Source organism: Aythya marila (assembly GCF_965140915.1).
Source record: "Aythya marila genome assembly, chromosome: 3".
NCBI lineage: Eukaryota > Metazoa > Chordata > Aves > Anseriformes > Anatidae > Aythya > Aythya marila.
This window is the reverse complement of record NC_139044.1, coordinates 13,018,156-13,041,503: the sequence shown is the minus strand read 5'-3', so window position 1 is coordinate 13,041,503 and position 23,348 is coordinate 13,018,156. Positions and strand designations below refer to the sequence as shown.

The window sequence follows — 23,348 nt, the reverse complement described above, 5'->3', positions numbered from 1 at the left end:
CCCTTCGCAGATCCACCCAGGCTGTCAGAGACCTCCGAGATCACCGAGCCCTCCACTAACCCTCATCCCCAAGCCCTACACCCTCGTGTTGGGGGCTGAGCGCGGTGCTTAGGTGTGATCTTATGAGCCTCGCCCCTGTGGTGCCCAAAACCTGCAGCGAGGAGGCACCCCCTGAGGCGAGGAGGCTGAGGCAGCTCCCCCCATCCCCATCCCCTCAGCACCACCCCCCCCCCTTTCTCCCTCTCCACCAATCACAAAATCCCCCCGCGCTGCGGCGGCGCGGCGGCGGCGTCAGCAGTTGCTAGGCAGGCTCCCGCCGCTGGCCCAATGGGAGCGGGGAGCCGCGGCCGGGCCCGGGCGCAGGCGGCGGCGGCGGCGGCGGCGGCGGGAGCGGAGCGGCAGGGGCCGGGACCGCGGCCGGGGCCGGGGCCGGGGCCGGGCGCTCACCATGCCCTACAAGCTCAAGAAGGAGAAGGTGAGGCCGGGACGGGCCCCCGGGGGCTCCCCCAGAGCCCTCGGCCCTCAGCGGCGGGGCCTTGCCGTTGCCTTCACCCCCTCCCCGCCGCGGCCCTGTTTCCCCTCACGGCGCGGCCGTTGAGGCGGGGGCGCGCGCACGCGGGGCTGCGGCCGGCAGGGGGCGGGGCGGCTGGTGCAGGAGGGCGGCGGGGGCGCGCCTGGGGGGGGGGGCACCGACATCCACCCCCCCCTCCCTCCTTTATCCACCCTCCATCCCTTTATCCCCACCCTAACCCTCTAGGGGGGTCCTGGGAGGGGGGCACGAGGTGAAAGCCGCCCCCCCCCGTGTCTTGTCGCCCCTCCAGGAGTCTCCGAAGTCAGCCAAAAGCGCCCCGAAGGCCGGAGGCGGCGGAGGGAAGGATGGCGGGGCAGAGAATTCGGAGGAGGTAAGGCTGCCGCCAGGCTTCCAGCCCTGCGCATCCTCGAGGAAGAGCGGTGTCTCACGCCTGGGGGTGTCCTGCGGCCGCCCCGCCGGCTAGCACACCTCCCCGGCGTCTCACGGAGCCGCCGAAGCCTAAAAGTTGAGGTGGAGTTAGTGCCCTGGGAAATGCAGCCCAAAGGGAGTGATGGCAGCTTGAGGAGGGGACGGGGTGAGTCCTGTACCCCGCGGCCCTGCGAGGAGAGAGTTGGCACAACGCTGATGGCGAGCGCTGCGCACGGAGCGTGCAGAGGGAGAGGAGCCGCAGCTCTCAGGGAGGAGGAAGGCTGACAGGCTGGAGCAGCTTCCGTGCTCCTGTCAGAGCAAAGCACAATAAACCCTGTTGTCACCTTGTGTCAGAGTGGGAGAGTAGTGAGGAGCTGCAGCAAAAAGAACTTGTTCTTCTGAGGCATTTTCTGGGGGAGTGAGACTACGAAATAATTGCTAGGACACCTCGAAGAATAGGGGTGAAGTGCTGGAGATGAAATAATTCTCCTTCGGTATTACAGCCTCATCGCTGAACGCAGCATTACTCACGAAAAGGCACGGTCTATTCCCAGCTATGCAGAGCCTCTTTCGCTCTCAATTTGGATGCTGCCAGGCCAGATGTATTAGGATGGCCTCAGCAGGACGTGATAAGATGATAAGCGGGGCTAGAACTAGCAAAAACTCGGGTGAACTGCAGCTTTTCTGAGCAGCACTCAAACAGTGTGGCTGCAGGTTTTGAGACTTGGCTGGGAGGAGCGTTGTACACATGTTCAGGGAAGGATGCCTGTGTGTATGTGGGTATTTTATTTATTTTCATACTGCAGTTTGGCGAACAAGTTGTGCCGCTTCTCTGTCCGTAGAAGCCTGCGTGCTCAAGTCTTATCTGGAGCGCGTTGCACTTAGGATCTGGAGGGTTTCAGGGAGGAGAATTAAGGCTAATGAAGACCAGAAGGAAATCTGTAGTTCAGTGGGAACATCGTGGTCGAAATACGGGTACTTTAGAGTCTCTTCCAAAGCACAGACCTGGGTTGCAGACCTGCCACAGCTGCTCCACTTCAAGGTTCAAGCCCTGCTCATGGCCAGCCTGCCGTGTAGGAATCAGCTGAGTTTGTTTCCTTGGAGCAGGTGGCGGTTTCATAGGTCCTTTATCTCTATCCTATCCTCATCCTGGCCTCTGCCTGTTTTATTCTGTGCCCAGAGGTGCAGACAGCCTGCTGGAGAGCCGGCTGCTGACTGGGGGAATAGCTCAAGCTGCGAGCTTCCCTCCGTGACCTGACATGGCACGTAATGTCTGGTTGTGCCTCGGCGCAGGAGAAACTTGGAGGTGTTGTGTCTAACCCTCCCTCCCACAAAACATACCCAGCCACTTCCTCATACCCCAAACAAACTCCAGCCCTTCTTTAAGATGGAAAGCTGGGTCTCCTTTGATCATAGGAACAGAGAGCAGAAAGGAGACACCTCTGCAATGTGCCACTGCCACAGGTCTCGTCTCCATTTCCCTGTTGAGCTTGCAGTGGAGTCGTTCCCTCTCGGTGCTTTCCTGCCTCCAGACTGCCTTGCTGCAGAATGGAAGAGAGCTCTTTGCTTGCTCAGAAGAAATGTATGCCAGTTTGAATGCAATTTTCCTGCTCTTCAGGAGGCACAGAAAGGTATTTCTGACTTTCACGTTGGGGGACTGGAAGGAATTTGGTGCGCGTGCTGGGATTGAGGCTCCTTCCTCCTGTTGGAAGCAGGAGGGGGTTTTTCCTCGTGAAACACCCAGAGCAGTATTGTGTGGTGGGGTTGGTGCCTCTGCTGCCATTGTGGGAGTCTTGCACCCTCTGAATTCTTCCGTGGGGTTGTGGTTGTCTGGGTGCTTTTCTGAAGGTGAAATCTGTGAGTGCCAAAGGGAATTGTCACCTTTCCTCGGCTCTCAGATGGCTGAGGGGCTTGGAGCAGAGCAGTGTTGGGGCGCTCCTCTTCCAGTGGCTGCTTTTCCTCCCTCACGCTGTGCTCCAAGGAGCAGGGAAGGGCTGGCAGCCCTCATTTAGCCCGAAAGCTGGGACTCGTTTTGCAGGCAAGTTGTCCGGCTGGTGGAATGAGCAAAGCTCTGCGAGGAGCAGCTCTGGCTCCGCAGATCCCAGTTGAGGACCTCCTGTGGGGGTCTCTGCGGAGGGGGCCAAAGGGGGCAGGAAACCCCTGCCTTTGGAGGGGCAGTTTTGTCTGGGAGAGACGGGGGCTGTGCAGGAAGATGTGGGAGTGGGAAATAAAAGGTTGGTGTGGTTGGTGGAACGTGATGGGGGTATGAACGGAGAGAATTTCTCTGTGGCTGTTTAAGGAGAAAAAAGAAATAATGTCGGAGACCAAGGCGGTGTTGGGTGCGAGGATGAGACAGAGTTACTCCTCCTGGCCAGAGAGACTGGGAGAGGCAGCTGGGTGGGGAGGAGAGTTAATGACCTGGAAGTGGGAGCGGGATTAGCAGCAGCAGGGAAGAAGAGGAGTTGCCGTGCAGCCCCAAGGGCAGCTCGCAGCCTGGCGGATGGGGTGTGCGGCTCCGGGAGAGGGGGGTGCTCCTTCTCACCGAGCCGCCGCCTTACGTCTGCTGCAGCCACCTCCGCGGGGCTCGGTGCTGCAGTACCTGGAGTCGATTATTCAGGGCCAGGCCTTCCGGCGTGCTGCTGTTACCTCGGAGGCAGGGAGCTCGGTTTTTAATAGGGAAGCCGGGTAGCGAGAGACAAAGGGAGCAGGTACTGACTTGAGGGATGGGAAGGGAAGAGTCATCGGAGGAGGAGGAGGAGCCGAGAGCAGATCCGGGCTGAGGAGCTTAGCGAGCGGGGGATGCTCCAGGGACCGGCGAGGCAGAAGGGCTGGCGGAGCGGCGGCGATGCGCCCAGCTGCAGTGGGAGTGCCTGCAGAGGTGAGGTCATGGATGGGCAGGAGAGCGGAGCGGAGCTGCCACTGAAACAGCCCCGAGCCTGAGGTTTGGGGCCCGGGGCTCAGCGGCGTGCACCGACAAGTTCCCCGCGAGGAGGAGGAGGAGGAGAGGCGGTGGGAACCAGCAGGGAGGAAATGCCAAGGAGCTGGGGGAGCTGAAACCCCGGGTGCGACTGGGACCGGCCCATCCTCTTGGCTCCTCCGCAGAGGGGAAGGTGGGGCTGCTGCACCGCGCTTGGTGCCGCTGGCTTCGGCAGGTGGGCAGCAGGGCTTGCCGTGGGGGTGCCGGGAGCAGGCGGAGCCGTGCCCGTGGCAGGGAGCTGGTGGCCACGCCAGGGGATGGGTTGGCGAGGTCGTGAAGGGGAAAGCCTTCAGTCCTAGCAGCCTGCGGTGATCTCAAGGATGGAGGCTGCGTTAGGGAACTTGAAGCGAGCCTCCTCGCTCCTGATTCATGTGACGAAGGTAGGAGGTACTGAAGGGAGAGGGGACAGCGGGCCTGCCACCTCCTGAAAGCAAGAACTCAGTCCAACGCCAGAAAGCCCAGAGAGGATCAATCCCTCCTAACCCTCCTGAGCACTGCAACACAGGCGCAGCCTACCCAACCTTCCCCACCAGCAGATTTGCTCTGGCAAACTCGGCTGTGTAATTTCCATGTCGGTGTGTCTGTTTCCTGAGCGCCCAGTGGTTAAATCTGAAGCCGCCTTTCGCTGCTTCTGCTGGCGGCTGTCGAGGACCGCGGGCGCTGGGGGCAAGGAGTCCTGCAGAGCCCCTGGTGAGGGGAGCGTGGCTGTAAGCTGGGAGCGTGCGGTGCGTGTACCGAGCTGGGAACATTTGCCTGGGGCGTTCCTGAGTGGGTGGGGAACGCACAGACATGTCCTGTCAGCCCCACATCTTCTAGGGCAGCCCAGGTGCCCCGCTTCCCCCGGCGTTACCTGTCGGGCTGCTGACACATCTTTGGTTTCCCTCTGTATCATCTGCCCCCCGCGGTGGCTCGGCATTCACATCCTGCCCTCCTTCCCCATGGAAGGAGAAGAGCAGCCCAGAGCAGAGGACTCGCCTCCCCTAAGCTGCCAGGGCAGCATCTGGGTGCCTCAGGCTGCCCTGCTACCCAGACGGTCGGGGTAAGGGATGTATTTCGCTCCTGGAAGGGCTCCAGCAAGGGTTTAGCTCAGTTTGGCTGCTGAGGGGAGACCCCTGGTCAGGATTTGCTGCCTCCAGTTTGTGGTCTGGGCCTGCTGGTTCTGGCAGGTGCAGCTGTGCTCATCACAAGGCTCGTCTCGCTCCCTCCTCTCTTCATCAGACCGTGCTGCTCCACGCGAGGAACTGGACCAAATCTCAACTGCAGGGAGTTCGAATCTTCTCGTCTTCCCCCCCACCTTGGTTTGGGGCTGAGTTTGGAGCAGAACCATTCGAGATCTCTTGCAAGCCCCGTGTGGGTGTGTTCGCTGCTGCTTGCGCAGCGCTGCTGTGCTGCACCTCTTTGGGAAGCGTCAGGGCTCGGCTTGGGTAAGGGCTGTTCCTGTCTTGGGTAAGCTGCAGCTAGGCTGCTCCTCGCAGGAAAATACTGGCTGAATCTTGTTTGGAGGAGAGCCCGGACAAGCTGCTGCTCTGCTGGAGCTTTCCCCCAGAATCCTACAGGGTGGCGTCCCGGGGAGGTGTGTGTTTGTACTGAAGGGACTGACGTGCAAGGGTTTCGCCCACCTCCCCCATAATCCGTTGCACTATCCCCGTGGGGCCCTGAACTGATTCCCCCTGCAGCTCCTTGGCTTCGTGTGCCAGCTGGGAGGAGCTGGCTGAGCCAGGGGATGGGAGCCTTGCTGGGTGCTGTGTTGGGATGTCGCCCTTTTCCACGTGTTTTCTGTGAGTTAGGTCAGTGTGGTGGCATGGGATCACTTAGTAAGCCATTAGGGCCCAGGCGGGACCAGCAGAGCTTCAGCCAAACAGAGCTGAGCTGCGAAAACACTGCCTTGAGTTTCTGGTGACCCGCTGAAAAAAAGGAAATGCAAGAAAATAAGCAACTTGCTGTTAAACTTGCTGTTAAACAGCAAGTGCTGTTTAACAAGCACGAAGTGGAGAGAATGTCTGCTGGGGGAGAGCACAAGCAAAGAGTTTGTGTCAGTAAATTCTAGCAGCTTGTGGCAAGACGTGGCTTTGCTTTCCGTATCTCTAGCACCACGTGTACCAGGAGGCTCTGATGCCTTCGTGGAACCTCTCAGGGGTGAATAAAACTGATGCCCACTTTGCAGGTGTGCCGCAAGTGCAACCGACCGGTCTAGAGTCTTGCGGAAGCAGGTGAGATGTGCTGAAATGAGAGTCCAGCAGTGCAAAATGTGCCCCGTTTCTTCAGGCCAAAAAGACGCTGATTACACCTGACTCTTTGTGAGGCTTGAAGGTAAAAGCTCATGAATTCTCCTCTCTGTTTTCATCAGGCCCAGCAGCCGCAGCAGCAGCCGCAGCAGCAGCAGCAGCAGCCGACTTCGAATAAGCGTCCCAGTAACAGTGCTCCCCCTCCGACCCAGCTGAACAAGATCAAGTACTCGGGGGGACCCCAGATTGTGAAGAAGGAGCGTCGGCACAGCTCTTCTCGCTTCAATCTGAGCAAAAACCGGGAACTGCAAAAGCTCCCAGCCCTCAAAGGTACAGGGTGGCCTGCCTGATGAGCTGTTCTTCCTCCAGGCAGAGCGCTGTGGTGTGAGGGCTCTTTCCAGAGGGCCCCTGGCAGTGTCCCGCTAGCCTCCTGCCCGCTGTGCTGCAGGGATGGCTCTGGGAAAGGTGCTTGGTGTGGCAGCAGGCTGGGAACTGGTGGGGAGCTTAAAAGAAAAGGAGTGTGAGCTTTGTTGCCTTCCCATTTGAGCTGATTGAAGCCCTGGTGCTCAAGTTAACTTGAGACTGCTTCAGGTCCTGCAGATTGTGCAGGAAGGTGGCAAGGTGCAGAGTCCTTGGTGCAGGCTGCTCATGGTCCCTGCAGCCGTGTGCTCCTGGGAGAGGAGTAGTTCTCTTCCTCCTCCTCCTCCTCCTGTTTCCATTGCAAACTCTGGTAGCGCTATTGAACTTGTCTGCATTAGGGCAATTACACAGCATTAGCAGTTGGTCTCTGTAATGGGGCAATTAAAGATGCCTTAAGTGCAAGGAGAAAGCGTTTTCAGCAGTCGCTCAGCCAGGCCTGCTGCTGACATTGTTCACAGGGACAGGAGGAGCCTTTTCAGCAGGGGCAGTGCCTTGCAGCTCAGCACTCATTCTGCAAGCAAGCTGTATGTTCGCCTGGCTGGCCCTCGCAGCACAGTTTCCAGTTGCAAAATACCATAAGGAGAATGCCATTAGTGCAGGGCCTCTGCCACCTTGGCCCCTCTCCTTTGGGCTGCTCCCTGGGAAGACGACGAGCCTGCTGCGTGCTCTGTCCAGCTCCCCCTGTCACTGTGGGGCTGCTGGCTCTGATGGGAGCCATCTCTGGACGAGCCAGGTAGGTGCTGTGCCCACCTCCAAGGACAGGCATCCTTGCTTTCTCTTCCAGATGCTCCTCCGCACGAACGCGAAGAGCTTTTCATCCAGAAGCTGCGGCAGTGCTGCGTGCTTTTCGACTTCATCTCCGACCCCCTCAGCGACTTGAAGTTCAAGGAGGTGAAGCGAGCGGGACTCAACGAGATGGTAGAATACATCACGCACAACCGTGACGTCGTCACCGAGGCCATCTATCCTGAGGCTGTTATCATGGTAGGGCGTGAGGCCAGCCTGTGCTCGTGTGTTAGAGGAGGGGACTGCTCGGAAATGTGCTTTTGGGAGGGAGACGGAGAGGGAGAAACATGGGTTTGCCAGAGAGCAGCATGACCCCAGTCTTACCCCTTCCTTTATTGAGCTGGAAGCTTTTGTCCCTGGCCCAGGCTGCACTCGTGGAGTTCACGTGCGATCTGTAACCCCGCAGCCTCTAGAAGGGGAGCTGTCTGTGGGCACAGCTATGGCAAATCACAGCGCTGAGGGGTTTGCTGCTGGGAGGACCGCCGTGAAGCTCGGGGCTGGCATTCATACCCCTTTTTGCTCCCCTCAGTTTTCAGTGAACCTTTTCCGGACGCTCCCACCGTCATCCAATCCCACAGGCGCGGAGTTTGACCCCGAGGAAGATGAGCCTACGTTAGAGGCTGCCTGGCCGCACCTCCAGGTGAGGAGGAGCAGGATAGGGAGCTGATCAATTTATCTCTGGGGAATCAGGGGTCCGTGTCACCTTGCTGCCTGCCCCAGACTTGCTGTGTGCTGGGAGAGGGAAGGGCAAGGCCTGCCACGCGTGGGTCAGAGGCAGTGCAGGGCTGTCCTGGAAGCAGACTGCTGGATCTGTGCAGCATTTACCTGCAGATGCCCATCGTCCCGTGTGGCACTGAGGTGGGCTGGAAGTGAACACTTTGCTGGGAGTAGAGGGGGTCGTGCCGTATTGCCTACGGAAGAAGCAAATCCCCGCAGCGTTAATTTCCCTCACAAAGGCTCAAGAGCCCTCATCCTCTGGGCTTCAGCAGAATTAGAGGTAGCACCCTTGTCTCTTCTTGCCGTGCTCCCTGGGAGGCATGTGGAGGAAGAAGAGTGCCTGTTGCCAAAATAAATCCTGTGCCGGCACCTGCTAACACGTCACCTGTGTGCTGGATGTGATCTGGTTGCATTAACTGGGAGCAGATGTGACCAGAAAAGGACAGGGAACTGGAGGGGACGAAGAGGGAAGGGGACCAAGGATCTTTTCAGTAAGCTGCGTGTCCTGAGAAGTAGCCTTTAAGACAACATCCATGAAAAGAGATTTGAAGGCAAGAGTAGCCACGGTGTAACAGAGCTGAGAACTGGAAGTCAGGGAGTGAGCTCATGAGGATCTCCCCAGGCGCCTGCATGGAGACAGGCTGTCAAGGTGACAAAGGCAGAACAAGAGGCAGTCACGGCAGGATGAAGCAAAAAATAGCCGGGAAATAAGGAGCAGTTCCGCAGCACTGGTTAACGGCTTCTCACTGCTGCGGGTGGTGTAGGGTTGGGGGTGGTGGTGGGAATGGCATTGCTTGGCACCCTGTAGTAGGATGCAGAGCCCTGGTTTGGCGTAGGGGTTCCTCAGAAGCATTTTCGGCAGGGTCAGCCCTCAGATAGTCTTGCCCATCTAGGACAGAACTAGAAGTTATTGTTTCAGTGCTGGCAGCCTTCTCAAAGCAAGCCGGCCTTTTTCCCCCAAGGGGGACACAACGTGGATCTCGCATTGTTTAGCAGGGTCAAGGACAACCTGGAGCCCGTCCCCATGAGTCAGAGGACACGATGTGTTGTCCTGGGGTCATTTCATGTCTTCGCTTTTCTGTTCTTCCTTGGTGTGTCTCGAAAGCTTCCAAGGAAATCTAAGCCGTTGCCATCTCTTCTGCGGGTTTCTGTTCTCTGTACAGGCAGGGGCTGGAGGTAGGAAAAGGGTTTCCCAAGCATGGTGTCTTCATCTGAGCAGGTGGCTGTTGTCTTTGGCGGGAGCTAAGGTGATGAGATCTCGTGCACACTTGGACAGTTAACGTGCCTCTCTCCATCATACTGAGGGCAGCTGTGGGGAAACGTGTTCCTGTGTCTTCTGTGCCCCCGTTCAGGCTTCTCAGCTTTCCCCCAAATCCTTAAGGAGAAAGAAAAGATTTAAAACATGAAGTAAACGCTGGTGAGGGGGGATTTCTAAGCGATCTCTCTTTCTCCTTCCCCAGCTGGTGTATGAGTTCTTCCTGAGGTTCCTGGAGTCACCCGACTTCCAGCCGAACATAGCGAAGAAATACATCGACCAGAAATTTGTACTGTCTGTAAGTAATCGTAGCCCCTGCCTCTGTGCAGCACCTCTGGGAAGGACATGCAGCAGGCTTTGGCCCAGGGGTTACACAAATAGTCTGTGTCAGGAGGTGCCAGATGATGGGGGGTTTCTTTCTTTCAATGTCTTATATTGAAAGAGCAGCCCAAATTCTCTGAGCAGGGCAAGAAGGTGTGTGAGCTGTGGTCCCTGGAGCTCATCATTGTACAGGAGGAGCGGGGCAGTGGGGGCTTTGAAGGGAAGCCCAGGAACTCACAGCTTTGGAGAGTGTTTTGGCCACTGCCATGCTTTAGGAGATGAAAGGTGCTGCTGGTGCCAGCTGGTGGATAGGAGGCTGCGTGTTTCAGGGGAGCAGCTGCTGTGACAAGGGTGCTGAAGGCTCGTCTGGAAGAGCCACTTGAGCTGAGCAGGAGCGCTGCCCAGCATTGCCTGTAGCGCTGTCCCACCAGGCAGTGTGCAGACACTGACTGACGTGGTGTCCCCGCAGCTGCTGGATCTCTTTGACAGCGAAGACCCCAGAGAACGAGACTTCCTAAAGACAATTCTGCACAGGATCTATGGCAAGTTCCTGGGTCTGCGAGCGTACGTGAGGCGGCAGATCAACAATATATTTTACAGGTGAGATGGTTCTCAGCGCCGCTGGCTTGCTGGATGGGTGGTACAATCCAGTGAGATAAATCCTGGGTACTGGAACAGGAATCCATCTGTGATCCAGACTTTCATTAGCCAGGTGGCTCAGTTATGTCCCGCTGCTGAGGTGTGGATAGCATTCACCTCTGCCCAAGAGCCGTGACAGTTTGGTAGTTGTACCTTCAGCATACGTAGCAAATGCTGGGACTGGTGAGTGTTAGCTTCTTTGAGGTTGTGCTGATCTGGGAACTGTGAATAGAATACTTGCCTCAAACTCTTACACCTTGCCCTGCTGTCTTGGAGTTCTGCTTTTTGCTAGGAAAATCCTCATCTCTGTTGTTTGTCCTTCCTTTTGCTAATCAGACTGGGTCCAGCACTTGGCAACAACCTGTCATTCGTCTCTTCTCTTTAGGTTCATCTATGAAACAGAGCACCACAATGGGATTGCAGAGCTGCTGGAGATCCTGGGAAGGTAAGGGCATTTTTGGAAGTCCCAGAGGGCCCGTGGTGGGTGAACTATCCTAGCCCACTGTGCTGCGTGAGCTGGTAGTGCCTTCTTTCAGTTGTTCTTGCAGGAGCCACCTCTTTCAGAGGGTCTCAGTCTGGTGAAGCACACAGTGAAAGCCCTCTCCAGCCTTCTGATAAATGTGGCAGTAGCCTTCTCCTCCCCACATGAGTCTGCTCTTCTGTTGTGTTTGAGACCAGTTTCCAGCTGAGGAAACGTGCTCTTACCGAGCGGGGTGTGCAGGGTTGGGCCCCAGCGACTGCAATTCTGCTGGTTGGTGCTTTCTCAAGTTGCTAATGAGAGAGCTAGGGCATCTCAGGGATTCCTTTGAAGTGGGAGATAATGTATTTCCGCTGGGGGAAGACATTAAATAGAATATTTGTTTCTTCTCAGCATAATCAATGGGTTTGCTTTGCCGCTGAAGGAAGAGCACAAGATGTTCCTCATCAGGGTCTTGTTACCGCTGCACAAGGTGAAGTCTCTCAGTGTCTACCACCCACAGGTGAGAAATGCTTCACGTTCCCAGGGCAGATTCTTGCAAAAGCGTTCATTCGGGCTTTCTTGTAGATGCTCAGCAGGCTGCATTGCTGTATTACACAAACTTCTTGGTGTAAGATGTTCGGGGCTCTGCACTAACCTTTAATCGTGGTGGTTTGTCCCAGCCTTGTAGTGTCTGGGCCCGTGTGTGTATACGTGTGCTTTTTGCCCCTGGCTGGTAGGAGGATATCCTGTCATTACCTGCTGAGCGAATGCTCTGGCCTGCTCTGCCTTTCTGTGCTGCAAGTTTATGAAATATTGGTGCCCTGCTGAAACCAGGGAGGTAAAATTTCTGAGCTCCAGTCATCTGTGGTGTGTCATCTCTTAGTCATTGCTGAGATATGCGGAGAAATCAGTGTGCTGGGCTGCTAGGCTGGTACAGAGATTAATTTCTTGTCATTTATAAGTAATAAGGGAAGAGAAAAGCGGAGAAGATTGGGACTCAGGCTAGAAAGTGAAAAATGGATACTGAACAGTGCTGTCTATTTTCACAGCCTTATTTTTATGCGGGTAGGGCTTGCTGATAGTTGAGTTTGCTCCCTCCCCTGCGTGCGGCTGTGCTTGCGTTTGAATGTATTAGCTGCAGATGGCTCTAGGTGCCTCACGTTGTATCCTCTGCGCTGCACAAATGTCCTGAGCTCAGGTCCTGTCTCTGTGAGCCCCCGATTGCCATCAGAAGAACTGGATTCCTTTGGAGCTGCAGCTGTCTGCTTTGTCACACGCGCTGTGGGGGGCCTAACGTGACTTCCAGCTGTGGCTGGCGGTGGCAGCATTTTAATCTCCATTACATCTGGGGCTGCTCTAATCTCGCTGTGTTCTCTCCTGCAGTTGGCGTACTGTGTTGTACAGTTCTTGGAGAAAGACAGCAGCTTGACAGAGCCGGTGAGTAACCTTGCTTAACCTCTGCGTGTCAGTCAAGTCCCAGAAAGTTTCACAGCTTCCTTACAATTCAGCAAGAAGGAAAAAGGGCTGGAGAGGCTGAGAGGCATCGAGATTGTTTACTGTACTTGCCTGGCACCCTGTGGGCAGAAGGAGCAGTGCTGCTCATGTGCAAGCCTTTTGCATTCTGCCCTGAAAGCTTCAGGAAGGTGGTTTGGAGTTTGCTTTTGTGCTTCAGGTCTTGATGCAGCAGAAAGAAAATTATGGAGTGTCTTTTCAGAACAGGGCTTTCAGCTTGTGACGGATTCTGCAGAGACAAAGCATGTTTCTGTCTTATATCTAATGGAACCAGCACGAGATCATGGGGCCTTGGAATAGCACAAGTTCACTCCAGACTGCCAGAGCTGGCCAAGGAACCATGAGGATTAGGTTAGGAACCTGGGACCCATAGATCTACATAGGCAAGCCCCTGTTTCTTGATGAAAATATTCCTCCTGCTCTGGCATCCGTAGGCTAACTCCACAGTGCTAAGTCTCAGTGTAGAGACATATGCCTCCAGGATGGAGTGCTGTTGAAACATCCAGTTCTAAAATGTGTGAGCAGTGGAGCCCTCCAATATTCCAGTAACTGGCTACGCGGGCCTGCAGTGGTAGCCAGGCTATATGCTGGCTTGGCAGAGGGTGCAAGCAGGAGACAAATGTTTCTCCACCTCCTGGAGGCCAGGAAACGTCTTCTGCAGAGCTGAGCTTCACAACCTCAAAACAGCAGATGGCCAAAGAACGTGTGCTTGTGTCACTGGAGCAGGGAGCACCAGAATGTGTGAGCATTTTAATGAGTAGCACTAGTTGAGGTCGTTCTGTTCTTTGGCTGAAATGCGTGCGTTTGTGGTGAGCCTGATGGTACTGGGTGGAAGCTGGTCAGCTGTTGTCAGCTTTCTGGCTCTGCAGCTCTGACACCAGCAGTGCTGAAGCAGACCTCCTCGCTTTTCTATTCAGTGTAGGACCTCCATTTCCTGTGTTCCCAAAAGCCTCCTCTGCAACAAATTGTGTAAGGTGGCTTCCTGATCATGCTGAGCACTTCCTGTGGCTGAAATCCAGTCCAGCAGCCTCCTGCCAAAGCTCTCGCTGTAGAGTGAGGGATAAAAGAGAAATAGAAAATCTGTCAATATTTCCAATCCATTCTGCAGCTTATACAGATAGTAGAGCTCCATAGCTCGTTGCTGCTTCTGGAGTTGGTGGTCCCTGGATTAGACACCCAGGTGTGGGTGTTTGTGGAAAGCAGTGGAACGACCCAATTTCACTACCTTCAGCGGTCCATTGCGTTGGATCCTGACCAGCCAGACCAAGGCCATATTATCACAGCCCTGTCGATGAAGCATCTTCCTTGCGAAGGTTTCGAACAGACTACTGGTATTACGGGGGCTATTGAAGCCTTGGAAAATTACAGGGGTTGTGCACCAGCAGGGCTCAGACTGCACCAGGAGCTGTTGCCACCAGTGCTGGAAGGAGGCCAGATCTTCCTAGGCCCACACTGGCTTGGAGTGTGCCTCCCAGAAGCTTGCTCAGCAAGGCTTGGCATGGCAGCTCCTGCATTACAGCAGCCTGACCGCCTGCCAGGTGAGCAAGACGTCAGATGTGCTCGGGAGGAGCGAAGGCAGACCCGACACACCTCATACCACCTTAGCTGTAGGAGAAATTGTCTGAGTCACTGGAGCTAACTCCAGCCTGACTGGCAGACCTGAGTAATGAAGAACAGCGAGGATATCCAGCTGCTGGCTTCCTGAGCCTTGGCTTGGTGGAAACATAATGCTCAAATGTTGCTCTTGCTTTCCCCAATGAAATTCCTCTTAGATGCTCAGAATCGGATCTAAGGACATGGTTTGAAAGAGTAGCTGTTAGCAGCAGTTGTCTGAATCCAGTGGCTGTAGAGTTAGAGCACAGAGTCAGCATTTCTGTAAACGCCACACCAATGTTTCCCCCAGAGCGAAGGTCTGCAGGATCTTGGACCCTGTCTTTGACAGTGCCTAGAAGCAGATGGGTAGGGAGGGAAGCAGAAATAATAAATAAATCAGGTGGAATGTAGCTCTTCTCTTAGTATTTCCTTCCACAGTCCTGTAAGCAATAGTTTCTTCCCCCAGAAGTTAGATCTGCATTGTCAAATTTAATCATCATCATTAGGTTTAGCCTCCACAAACTTACCTGTTCCCTTCTGGAGCATGTTTGCTCCAGAAAGTTTGCTCCACAAAGCCTTCAACGAACGAGCTCTGTAATCCAGTTATCTGTGTGTGTGCTGGTACTTCCTGTTGCCTGGGCTGAACCTGACCATTGCATTATTTATTGGGTGCTTCCGAGTATTCCAGATCTGCAATGCATTGGATAATGATTCCTTAATCACCCTCTGTGCAGCATTTCTGACTCTACTCGTTGATCCTCCCGTGTTGCTCTGCCCCCTCTGGCAGCCCCAGCCCGCTCTGTCTCGAGCCTTTGTTGTTAAACTGTGCTTGGGGAAGGAGTTCTGAGCTCTGTGCTGGTAGCACGTAACTTTCTCACCCTGGGCACTGCTGCTGTCTTGCGTGCAACTTGGCAGAGTTTGTACTTTGCCTTCTTCCCTGGTAACCCACCCTGACTCTCTGACAAAGTCTTGTTACTTCTGTTACTTTTTCTGTTCTGCAGTTGTGGCCAGACCTTTAAAATCTCATTTTGCTGCTGATGTTAACTTCTAACGCTGTGTCCGTGCCCTCCCCGCTCAGGTGATCGTGGGCTTGCTGAAGTTCTGGCCGAAAACGCACAGTCCCAAGGAGGTGATGTTCTTAAACGAGCTGGAAGAGATCCTGGACGTGATCGAGCCGTCCGAGTTTGTGAAAGTCATGGAGCCCTTGTTCAGGCAGCTGGCCAAGTGCGTCTCCAGCCCACACTTCCAGGTGGGTCCCAGCTCGGGGAGCGGGTAGGGCGCTGCCTTGTAACCCACTTGGCACGCGTGGGTAACGCCGCAGCTCTTGAGCTCCGTGGATTAGTGGTGACGGAGGTGTCACCAGGGTGAGTACTGGGGTGCCACGTGCTGGGAGGGGTGAGAATCCTTGCCCCAGCCTCAGAGCCAGCTCGTCCAAAGCGAAAACTAAGCTGCTTAGTGGCCCCCCTCCTGCTGCACCGTGTATTATGGGGAGAGCCGTCCAGTGTCACCCTGTCACAGCAGGACCAAGCTGAGCGCAGCACTGGGGTGAGGCCAACCAAAGAGAGGCTGTGGAATGAAAGTGGCTTCGGAGAAGGTACTTTGTGTAATTCTGGTGTAGCTGATGGTGTACTAGAAGTGCCAGAGTCTGCTTCTTCCTTGGTGCCACTGAAGGAAGCTACCCGCAGTACCAGGCTAAAGCAGTCTCTGTGGATGATAGTCTTAGGGCTGAAAATCTGCGGGGTGGTAGGAGCTGCAGGTAGCTCCTTGCAGCTGTTCTTCACCAAGTGTTTTCGTTTGCCACAGTGTGCAGGAGGCAGATGCACGGCTTGCTGATGAAACACGCGACTCACCCGGCTCTGGGTGGGGTGTTGAGTGGTGGCAGAGCCCTCTGAGTGGGTGCAACTGCTCGGTGAGGCAGGCTAGCTTCTTATACAGTGAGGTACAAAGGCAGGTGTTCAGTACAAAAACAAGGTCAGCCTAGATTGTCTATGTGTAGAAGACCACGGCTCCCTGAAAGGGATTGACTCTGGTCAGGGCTCAGGGAGCTTGGTGGAAGCCAGCTGGCTGTGGGTTACATGGGTGGTGGATGGGAACCAAAGGACCAGCAGGAGCTTTGTGCGTGGAAGTTGCAGCAGTAGGGAATGAGAGAGCTTGAAAGGAAAAGGGCAAAGGCTGGAGGAGAGGCATCCTGTACTGCAGAGCAGGCCTCTTCCACTGTCAGCTCTTTGCAAAGTAAGACTGAAAAACCTGGACAAGGTGCAAACACCTCACAGTCCAGGGGAATAAACCTCAGAGGCGTTCCATACAGTAAGACGGAGCTTTTTTGGTGTCTGTAGCTTGTCTGAGAACACAAATAGGAATTGACTTCATGGTAGGTCTGCATACCGTGGTGGGAGAGAGTTTTCTCCAAGTGGATTGTGTGTTAGTCTAGCAGACAAAGGCCTAATGAGATCTAATAGGTAGAAACCAAAGCTATGTAAGTGACGTGAGATGAGTTTCACTTTCTTTACTCAGGTGAAATGACAGGTTAAGGGGATGTAGTGAGTTCTCTGTCAGCTGAAATACTGAACAGACCGGATGCCTCTCTTCCTAGCTGTTTGTCACCCTCAAGCTAGCACTAAATGCAGAAATTTATCCCCAGCGTGGGGACTGCATTGCTGAGATTTGTGGTTAAATATGAAGAACTCTGATCGAATCCATCGCAATATGGAAGCGTGCTAGACTTGTTTGAATTGACAGAGCAAGGTGGCTGCCCCAAGATTTTCCATACTTTCACCCTTTTAGATCTGGGGATGAATGGTGGGCCTGGTGCCTGAAGCATGCTTGAAAGCCCAGAGAGACTGTGCTGTGGAGAAGGCCAGGGAGGAGTGGTAGAAATGGAGCCTTGCAGAGTGCAGTCTGAGGAAATGAAAGAGGCTTGGAGTGAATCTGTGCTAGGACCCAGAGAGGATGACATTGCTGTGCTCAAGTGTTGTGTAAAGGGTGACGGAGCCATCAGGACGATGTTAGACTAGCTTAGTCATGAGGTTTTTCCCCAGGAAGTGAGAAGTGTCTGGCAAAAGCTAAGGGTAATAGCTTTAGGCAGAGGGAATAAATGGCCGTGTAGAAGGTGGCCGAGGTCAGCCCTGCTGCCTGTGCTGCGGGGAAGCGTTTGCTCCTCAGCTGAGCGGTGGCAAGCTCTGCTCTCAGCAGCGCACAGCTTCCACGTGCACCACAGGTGTGGCTGGAAGGAGCCTCTCCAAGGATGGGTTTCTCTCCCGCTGCAGGTGGCAGAGCGAGCACTGTACTATTGGAACAACGAATATATCATGAGCCTGATCAGCGATAACGCAGCCAAAATTCTCCCGATCATGTTTCCAGCGCTCTACAAGAACTCCAAGAGTCACTGGAACAAGTAGGTCTTTCCGCATGCCCTGGCACTTGCTGTGCATGCAGGATTGCTTGACCTACTGGCGATCTTGGGGCATGCTGCTACAGTGCAACGACGCATGGCACTCGGTGACACCAGCTGCTGAGCCAGAGGGGGTGTTCCTGGTTTCAGCACGGGAACCTGTCGCAGCACACCACAGTGTCCCGTGGGGTCAGGCATCTTGCAGTGATTGGCCTTGCGGCTGTCGGGCCTGCCCAGGGATGGACACCTGCGTGTCACTAATGCTGCGGGTCTCTTGGAGGTGTGCTGGAGGTTTTCCAACCTATTTCTGGCTGCTTGCTAACTGGTGAGCCCCCGTGTGTGTGCTCTCTGTGACCAGAGACGCTGGGTCCTGCAGTGCCTGACTGCGTTTGAGTACAGGAGGAGTGGAGAAAGCAGAACCAAGCAGGCACATGCCCCCTGTCAGATCGCCTCCCACGTCTGCTTTCTCGGTGCTGGTCTGTGTTGTGGTTCTCCCATCAACTTCCTGCTGGTCTTTCTTCCAACTGCTTCCTCAGCTGATTCCTTTTCCATTTAACCCAAGTTGCAGAGCTCACTTCCTTTTAATGAATTAGCTGGAAATACTCAGTCCGCAGCTGAGATCCTAAAATCTTCCAGCAAAAAAAGACAATGAGATTAAAAAAAAAAAAAAAAAAGTCTTCTATTCCAGGGGGCAGAAAAAGCAAAATAATTAATTCTGGGGAGGCCGAGTGAGACCAGGAGTTAAGCATACACTGTGGTAGCAAATTCAGGGTTGTGATGCAGAACTTGTTTGCAAACAGCTCCCTGCTGGTCTGCTTTGACTGCTTCCTTCTCGTCATTACAGCAGGAAGCACAAACCTGAGCCACCAGCCACGGGTGCCCTAAAGACTCGGGTGAATGCGTTAGCTCTCCAAACGGAGCTGCCTTGCTCTCTGTTGCATCCGATGCCGTTCAGCGTACCCGTGCAGACACAAACGTGCACAGACAGAGGCGTGCACATGTGCACCAGAAGGCAGGCACGTGCGTGTGCAGACAGGCGCTCGCACAGGTACCTGTGCACATTTGTAGGCGTGTATGCAGACGTGCACACAGACACACTCGCGCCCAGTGTTGTTGCCCCTCCTGATCAGAGTTCAGAACAGGACTTCATGTTCTGCTCTGAAGCCCTCTGCCAGTTGTTTCCTTCTTTCACCAGTCAGCATTCAGGATTCTGCTGTTTCTGCCTTTCCTTCTTGGCTCCTTCCCAGTGCTATGGCAGAGGAGGTCCTGAAGTTGTTTTCCTTGTACTTCTCCTTTTCTCTCTGTTTTAGCACCAGTCACATTGTCTCAGCACAGGCCGAGTACCTCAGATTCTCCTCCTCCTTCCCATAGCTCCTCTACTCCCAGCGCTTTGTCAGACAGCCTGCATAATAAGCCCAGGAGGGCTGTGGCTCTCCTCCTTATCCTACCTGTAGAGCTGGAGAGGCACAGGGCTCAGATCTACCGAGTCTCTCATCATTTCCCCTGCATCAGGTGTTTCAGAAATGGCTTCAATGCTTGTTTTTATTCCCTACGAGAGTCCTGGTCCCAAAGAGCTCAGGCACAGCATAACCTGTACATAGGTTGCTGACATGAAGGCAGCTTTTCTTCTGGGGTACTTGTGCTTGTTTCCATCTCTCGAGGGATGCTGAACGGCTGTCTTTTGGGCAGCTCGGTGACAAAAACCCAGGAGTAAACACTGGGCAGCCCAAAAATGTCACATTGTGTATCATGAGGTGACTTGTGGGAGGCACTAGAGCTAGGTTAGGTAAAGCCCTCTTCAGAACAGTCCCGAGCAGGTCCTTAGTGTCCTTTTTCTCCAGTTTCTGATGTTAGAAATTAAGGAATTAATGGTTGTTTTGGCACTCACAAGGAGCGCAGTCAGAGCAGGGCTATCCCAGAGGTCTTTTCTGTCTTTCTTCTCCGTCTCTTTCTCCACGCGATGGTCTCAGGTGCTGTGTTTGTGGAGAGGGTCTTCCCACACGAGGAGCTGGGGCTGTGTGCAAATCTTTTGTAACATTTCCGTAGCGTACAAGGAGTTGCTGCAACTGTTGGCTGGTGTCTGTGCTGCTGGGGCTAACGCAGGGCTGAGGACCTGGCGGGTACCACCATGACTTGTTCTCCTTTCCTGATTTCCTTGCAGGACAATCCATGGGCTGATCTACAATGCACTGAAGCTGTTCATGGAGATGAATCAGAAGCTTTTTGATGACTGCACGCAGCAATACAAAGCAGAGAAGCAGAAGTGAGTAAGAGGTTGTTGCCCAGCGACTTGAGCTCGTCCTGGAGTCGCTTTGGGTGCAGTACCAGGTGACAGATGCCAGTACTCAGGGGGGAAACGCAAAGGTGGTACAAATCATTTGGTCAAAAAGCAGAGGACTCCTCAGCAGTAACCATGTGTGGAGATGAGAAGAGTTAAATGTGTGATGAGATTAAAAAATTCTTTTCAGTTCTGCTGAAGCAGGTAGCTTGGAAAAGAGTGACAGAGTTTGCTGGCTCATGAGGAAATAAATTGCAATGTAGAGGCTACTCAGCTTTTCAGGGAAGCTTGGAAATATTTAGCAGTTTTTATGTGTGTTAGTGAATGCCGGTGGAATCCTGCTGCTTTGGGAAATCTTTTCTAAAGAACTTTGCTGCGGTGCAGAAGATGTTTTATGCCAACTGCAGGACACTTTCAATTTTTCAGCGATAAAGATGGAATAATACCTGGAACTTCAAGGAATAAATGGTGGGGATAAAATCTTAGCTCAGCAAGCGTCATGCAGTAGCTGAGTCGTGATGCAGTAAAGAGAGGGAAAGACAAACAAACAAAAAAACACTCTTCCTGCTTTCTTGTGTTGGTTTTGATGCTTTTAGGACTTTTAGGACCTTGATGAGCTGAATCAGTTCAGGAAGCTAGAAGGAAACTTTTTCTTTCCTGGGTCAGTTTTCTGCTGCTATTTTATTTCAGTGAAATAAAATAGTGCTTTTCATTCCTGGTAAGCCAGGGCTGCCAAAGGGGAAGCAGTGAGGAGCTCTTAGACATGTGCAGCTGTTTAGTGTGGGGGCAATTAATGGCAAAGTTGAGATGTGAATTAAAGTTTGGGGGTGGGCAACCTGCATATGGAGAAATTAAGGTATTGTTGCATCTAAATTGTCAGCAGACAAGATGCTTTGTTTTCCAACTGTAGGGCATTTGTGAAGCCCATATCAAGGTCCAAACATACGTTTTAAGTCACAGTCACAGCGCTATTTACTACGAGGTCTGCTTGGTGTTTCCATCAGGAGCTTTTTCCACCCGTTCAAACTTGTATCAGTGCCCCACATTCAAGTGTGGCTGACGTAGGATTGTTCTAGAGAAGGCCAACAAACTACCTCAGAACTGTCCAAGAAATGGACGAATAGAGCTGTACTGGTTTCTGCTCTTGTTATTTCTTTTTTCCCTCTGGTGCCCCTCTGACTACCAGTGCTCAGAAAATCTTTTGTTTTGTACATTTTACTGTCCTACGTAACCAAATTTGGTAAAATGTTGATCGAAAGCTTGGGCAGAGGGGAAAGTAAAAAGCTTTTTAGCAGCTGAATCTGAGACAGGTTTACTGGCAGCAAGCATGGTACAATTCCTCAGCTAAGTGGGATTTCCCTACCACGGGGACCCAGCTAAAGAGTCCTTTGTGTGCAAAAAGCAAGAAGGCTCAGCTGCGTTATTACCAGCTCGTTTTGGTTTGAGCAGTGTGGAAAGGTCTCCTTCTGAAGGGGTGCTAGAGGTAGGAGGGAGGAAAAGTTTCAGAAGGTCTGTGGGGACAGATCTCAGTGAGGAGTTGGGTAAGGAGCCTGGGAGTGGACAGGACATAGGGCAATGATGGGGGATAAAGAGCATGCACTTGAGAAGGTGGATTTTTTAAAAATGGGCTTACTAGAGCAATATTCCTAAGTTACTTGCTTAAGTCTATTGTAAAAATAGACTGTCATCTGTTTCCTTCATATCTTTAAGACTTGCAAGAAACAAGCAAATCCATGAGCACTTAACACTTGGGCTACGTGTTCTGGACTGTAATGGAATAAATCATTGCTGGAATGAAGGGGGGCTAGAACCAGCTTGGTTCTCTGGCAGGAGAAAATGTTATTTAGCGGTGTGTCCCCCTGTGGAAGGAGAGGGTTTTGTAGCTGAAGAGTCAGCCCTGGAGTTTGGAGTGTCACTCCTGCACTCCCTACCTGCCCTTCTGTCGGCAGGGGGCTGCAGCCCATTCAGTGAACAGCGGGTCCTACCGTCACCCTCCTGGTGGAGGAGACACAGCTTCCACAGCTCCCTTCTGCTGTCTCACTGGCAGAGGTCACTGCAGGCCACGGCCTGCTGACGCGCAATCACGTGGTGTTGCAGCTAATTGCTGTTTGCTTTCCAAACACAGAAACCTCAGTGAAGCAGTACTTTTTTTCCCTAATCAAAAACCTTTTGAGGTCGTGACGTTTGTTGTTTCAGGGGTAAAGCAGCGTTCCTCAGGCTGCCTGTGGGAAGCTGGCTGGAGCGCTGTAACGCGGGACGGATGGTTAACTGCATCACACCCGTGTGTTTTTCACAGGACCTCTGCCTTATTCAGTGAGGCCGGCGAGGCTGAAAAGCTGAGGTTTCTTTTGTATAGACAGAAAGAAGGAGGAGACATAGGAAATGTTTCCCAAGGAGCCCCCTAGGGACCCTGTGCTGTGAACTAGAAGATAGCACGTGACAAAGGCTGAGCACGTGAACAAAGCCAGTGGATGTGAACCGGTGAAAAGGAAAGATCTTGCAGGCACACAATTAGGCTGCAGCCAGCTGATAAGAGGTCTGTTCAGAAAAGGCTTAGTCATGTTCTTAATTAGTTGCTGCGCTTATGAGTGACGTGCCAACGCAGGCCTGTCACCGCTGCACCCCTTGCTGTGCTGCTGCAGCCACTGGGGCAAGGCAGGGCAGGGAGAGACGGCCCATTTCCCCAGGGCATATGGAGAGGCTGCTCAGTGCAGGTGATCTGACTGTGCCTGCTGTGCCTTAATAATCTCCCCGGACACTTGGAGGCTGCTGGAATTATCAGAACCCTTTGGAAAACAGCGGGGAGGTTTGGGCAGATAGATAGTGTCTTGTCCTGAATGCGCTGACCACCTGGGTGGGGACTGCTGGGCCTTAACTCATCTGTGAGGGGGAATTATCTCTGCCCATCTGTCAGGGATGCAAGGGCTTTGGATGCTGACTTTCAGAAAATGTGCTGTCGGCATGCCCAGGGGCCTCCCTGGTGCCTCATGTCTCTCTGTTAGCAGCTACGTTACCTCCTGCGTTGGCCACAGCAGCAAGAAAGAGAAGGCACCAGTGCACCTCTTCTTTTCCAAATGAGGCACACGTCGCTTAAAAAGCAAGGCTGGGGGTTCTTCTCCCATAAATGCAGCGCTGGCCTGTGAGGTATTGCTGCTTTGAGAGGTGGGATTCTCCAGAGACTTGTGGCAATGAGTGACACTGAGGCACACTGCAATGAAAAGTGTCCCAGTGCAGGAGGTAAAGCCAGTCTGAGTGATGAAACAGGGAGACGCTTCCCCTGCAGAGGGGTGTTGGGCAGCCATAATACAGTTAAGCTACTCAGTGTGGCATCAAAATAAAGATGAAACTGTTGCGTTCTTTGGAAATAATTGTTTTGCTGAAAAGGGATCACTGGTGTAAAGCTTTTAGACTTTTTTATTTATTTTTAGCTTTTTAGTGCAAAAGCTTTTAGACTTTTGCACTTAGTCTGGGTATTCTCTTTGTAAGCTGGACTCTTACGGGGTAGCTGAGCACCTTACAGATTAACAGTGGCTCACTGCTGGATCTCAGAGGATGAGGAATGGAGCTCTTCTGCAATGCTGTTCAGCCCTGCTTTGGTGATCTGAAAGGACAGATCCTGTGCTGGAGGGGCACGGAGCTGGGTGACTGGGCACTTATGCCCTTAGTGTCCTGTGTAGCAGACCAGTACTGTGATGTAGTCCAGCCAGGTAAAAGGAGTTTCACTATAGCCTTACAGCACAGCAGGAGACACGATCTGGGCAAGGTGGACGTTGCCTTGAGGAGCAATGACCCCTGTAGAATCAGGGAACCATAGGATCACAAAGTGTCTGCAGT

The 23,348-nt window shown here is 53.5% G+C and overlaps 1 protein-coding gene across 2 annotated transcripts in view; it reads left to right on the top strand.

Moving 5' to 3' along the window:
- The first annotated feature begins 369 nt into the window (after positions 1–369).
- PPP2R5D (protein phosphatase 2 regulatory subunit B'delta) overlaps positions 370–23,348 on the top strand; it is a 28,697-nt gene continuing 5,718 nt past the window's right edge. Inside the window, exons 1-13 of one of the 2 annotated variants that reach the window (XM_082756906.1) lie at positions 370–475; positions 822–902; positions 6,265–6,472; positions 7,347–7,546; positions 7,878–7,988; positions 9,526–9,618; positions 10,111–10,241; positions 10,666–10,725; positions 11,152–11,260; positions 12,124–12,177; positions 14,924–15,094; positions 17,112–17,239; positions 19,398–19,499. In XM_082756906.1, coding sequence (XP_082613032.1) covers positions 449–475; positions 822–902; positions 6,265–6,472; positions 7,347–7,546; positions 7,878–7,988; positions 9,526–9,618; positions 10,111–10,241; positions 10,666–10,725; positions 11,152–11,260; positions 12,124–12,177; positions 14,924–15,094; positions 17,112–17,239; positions 19,398–19,499 — 1,475 coding nt within the window. In that variant the 5' untranslated portion in view covers positions 370–448. Of the gene's footprint in view, positions 476–821; positions 903–2,368; positions 2,572–6,264; positions 6,473–7,346; positions 7,547–7,877; positions 7,989–9,525; positions 9,619–10,110; positions 10,242–10,665; positions 10,726–11,151; positions 11,261–12,123; positions 12,178–14,923; positions 15,095–17,111; positions 17,240–19,397; positions 19,500–23,348 lie in introns of those variants that run through there. The other variant, XM_082756907.1, reaches the window with a different exon arrangement.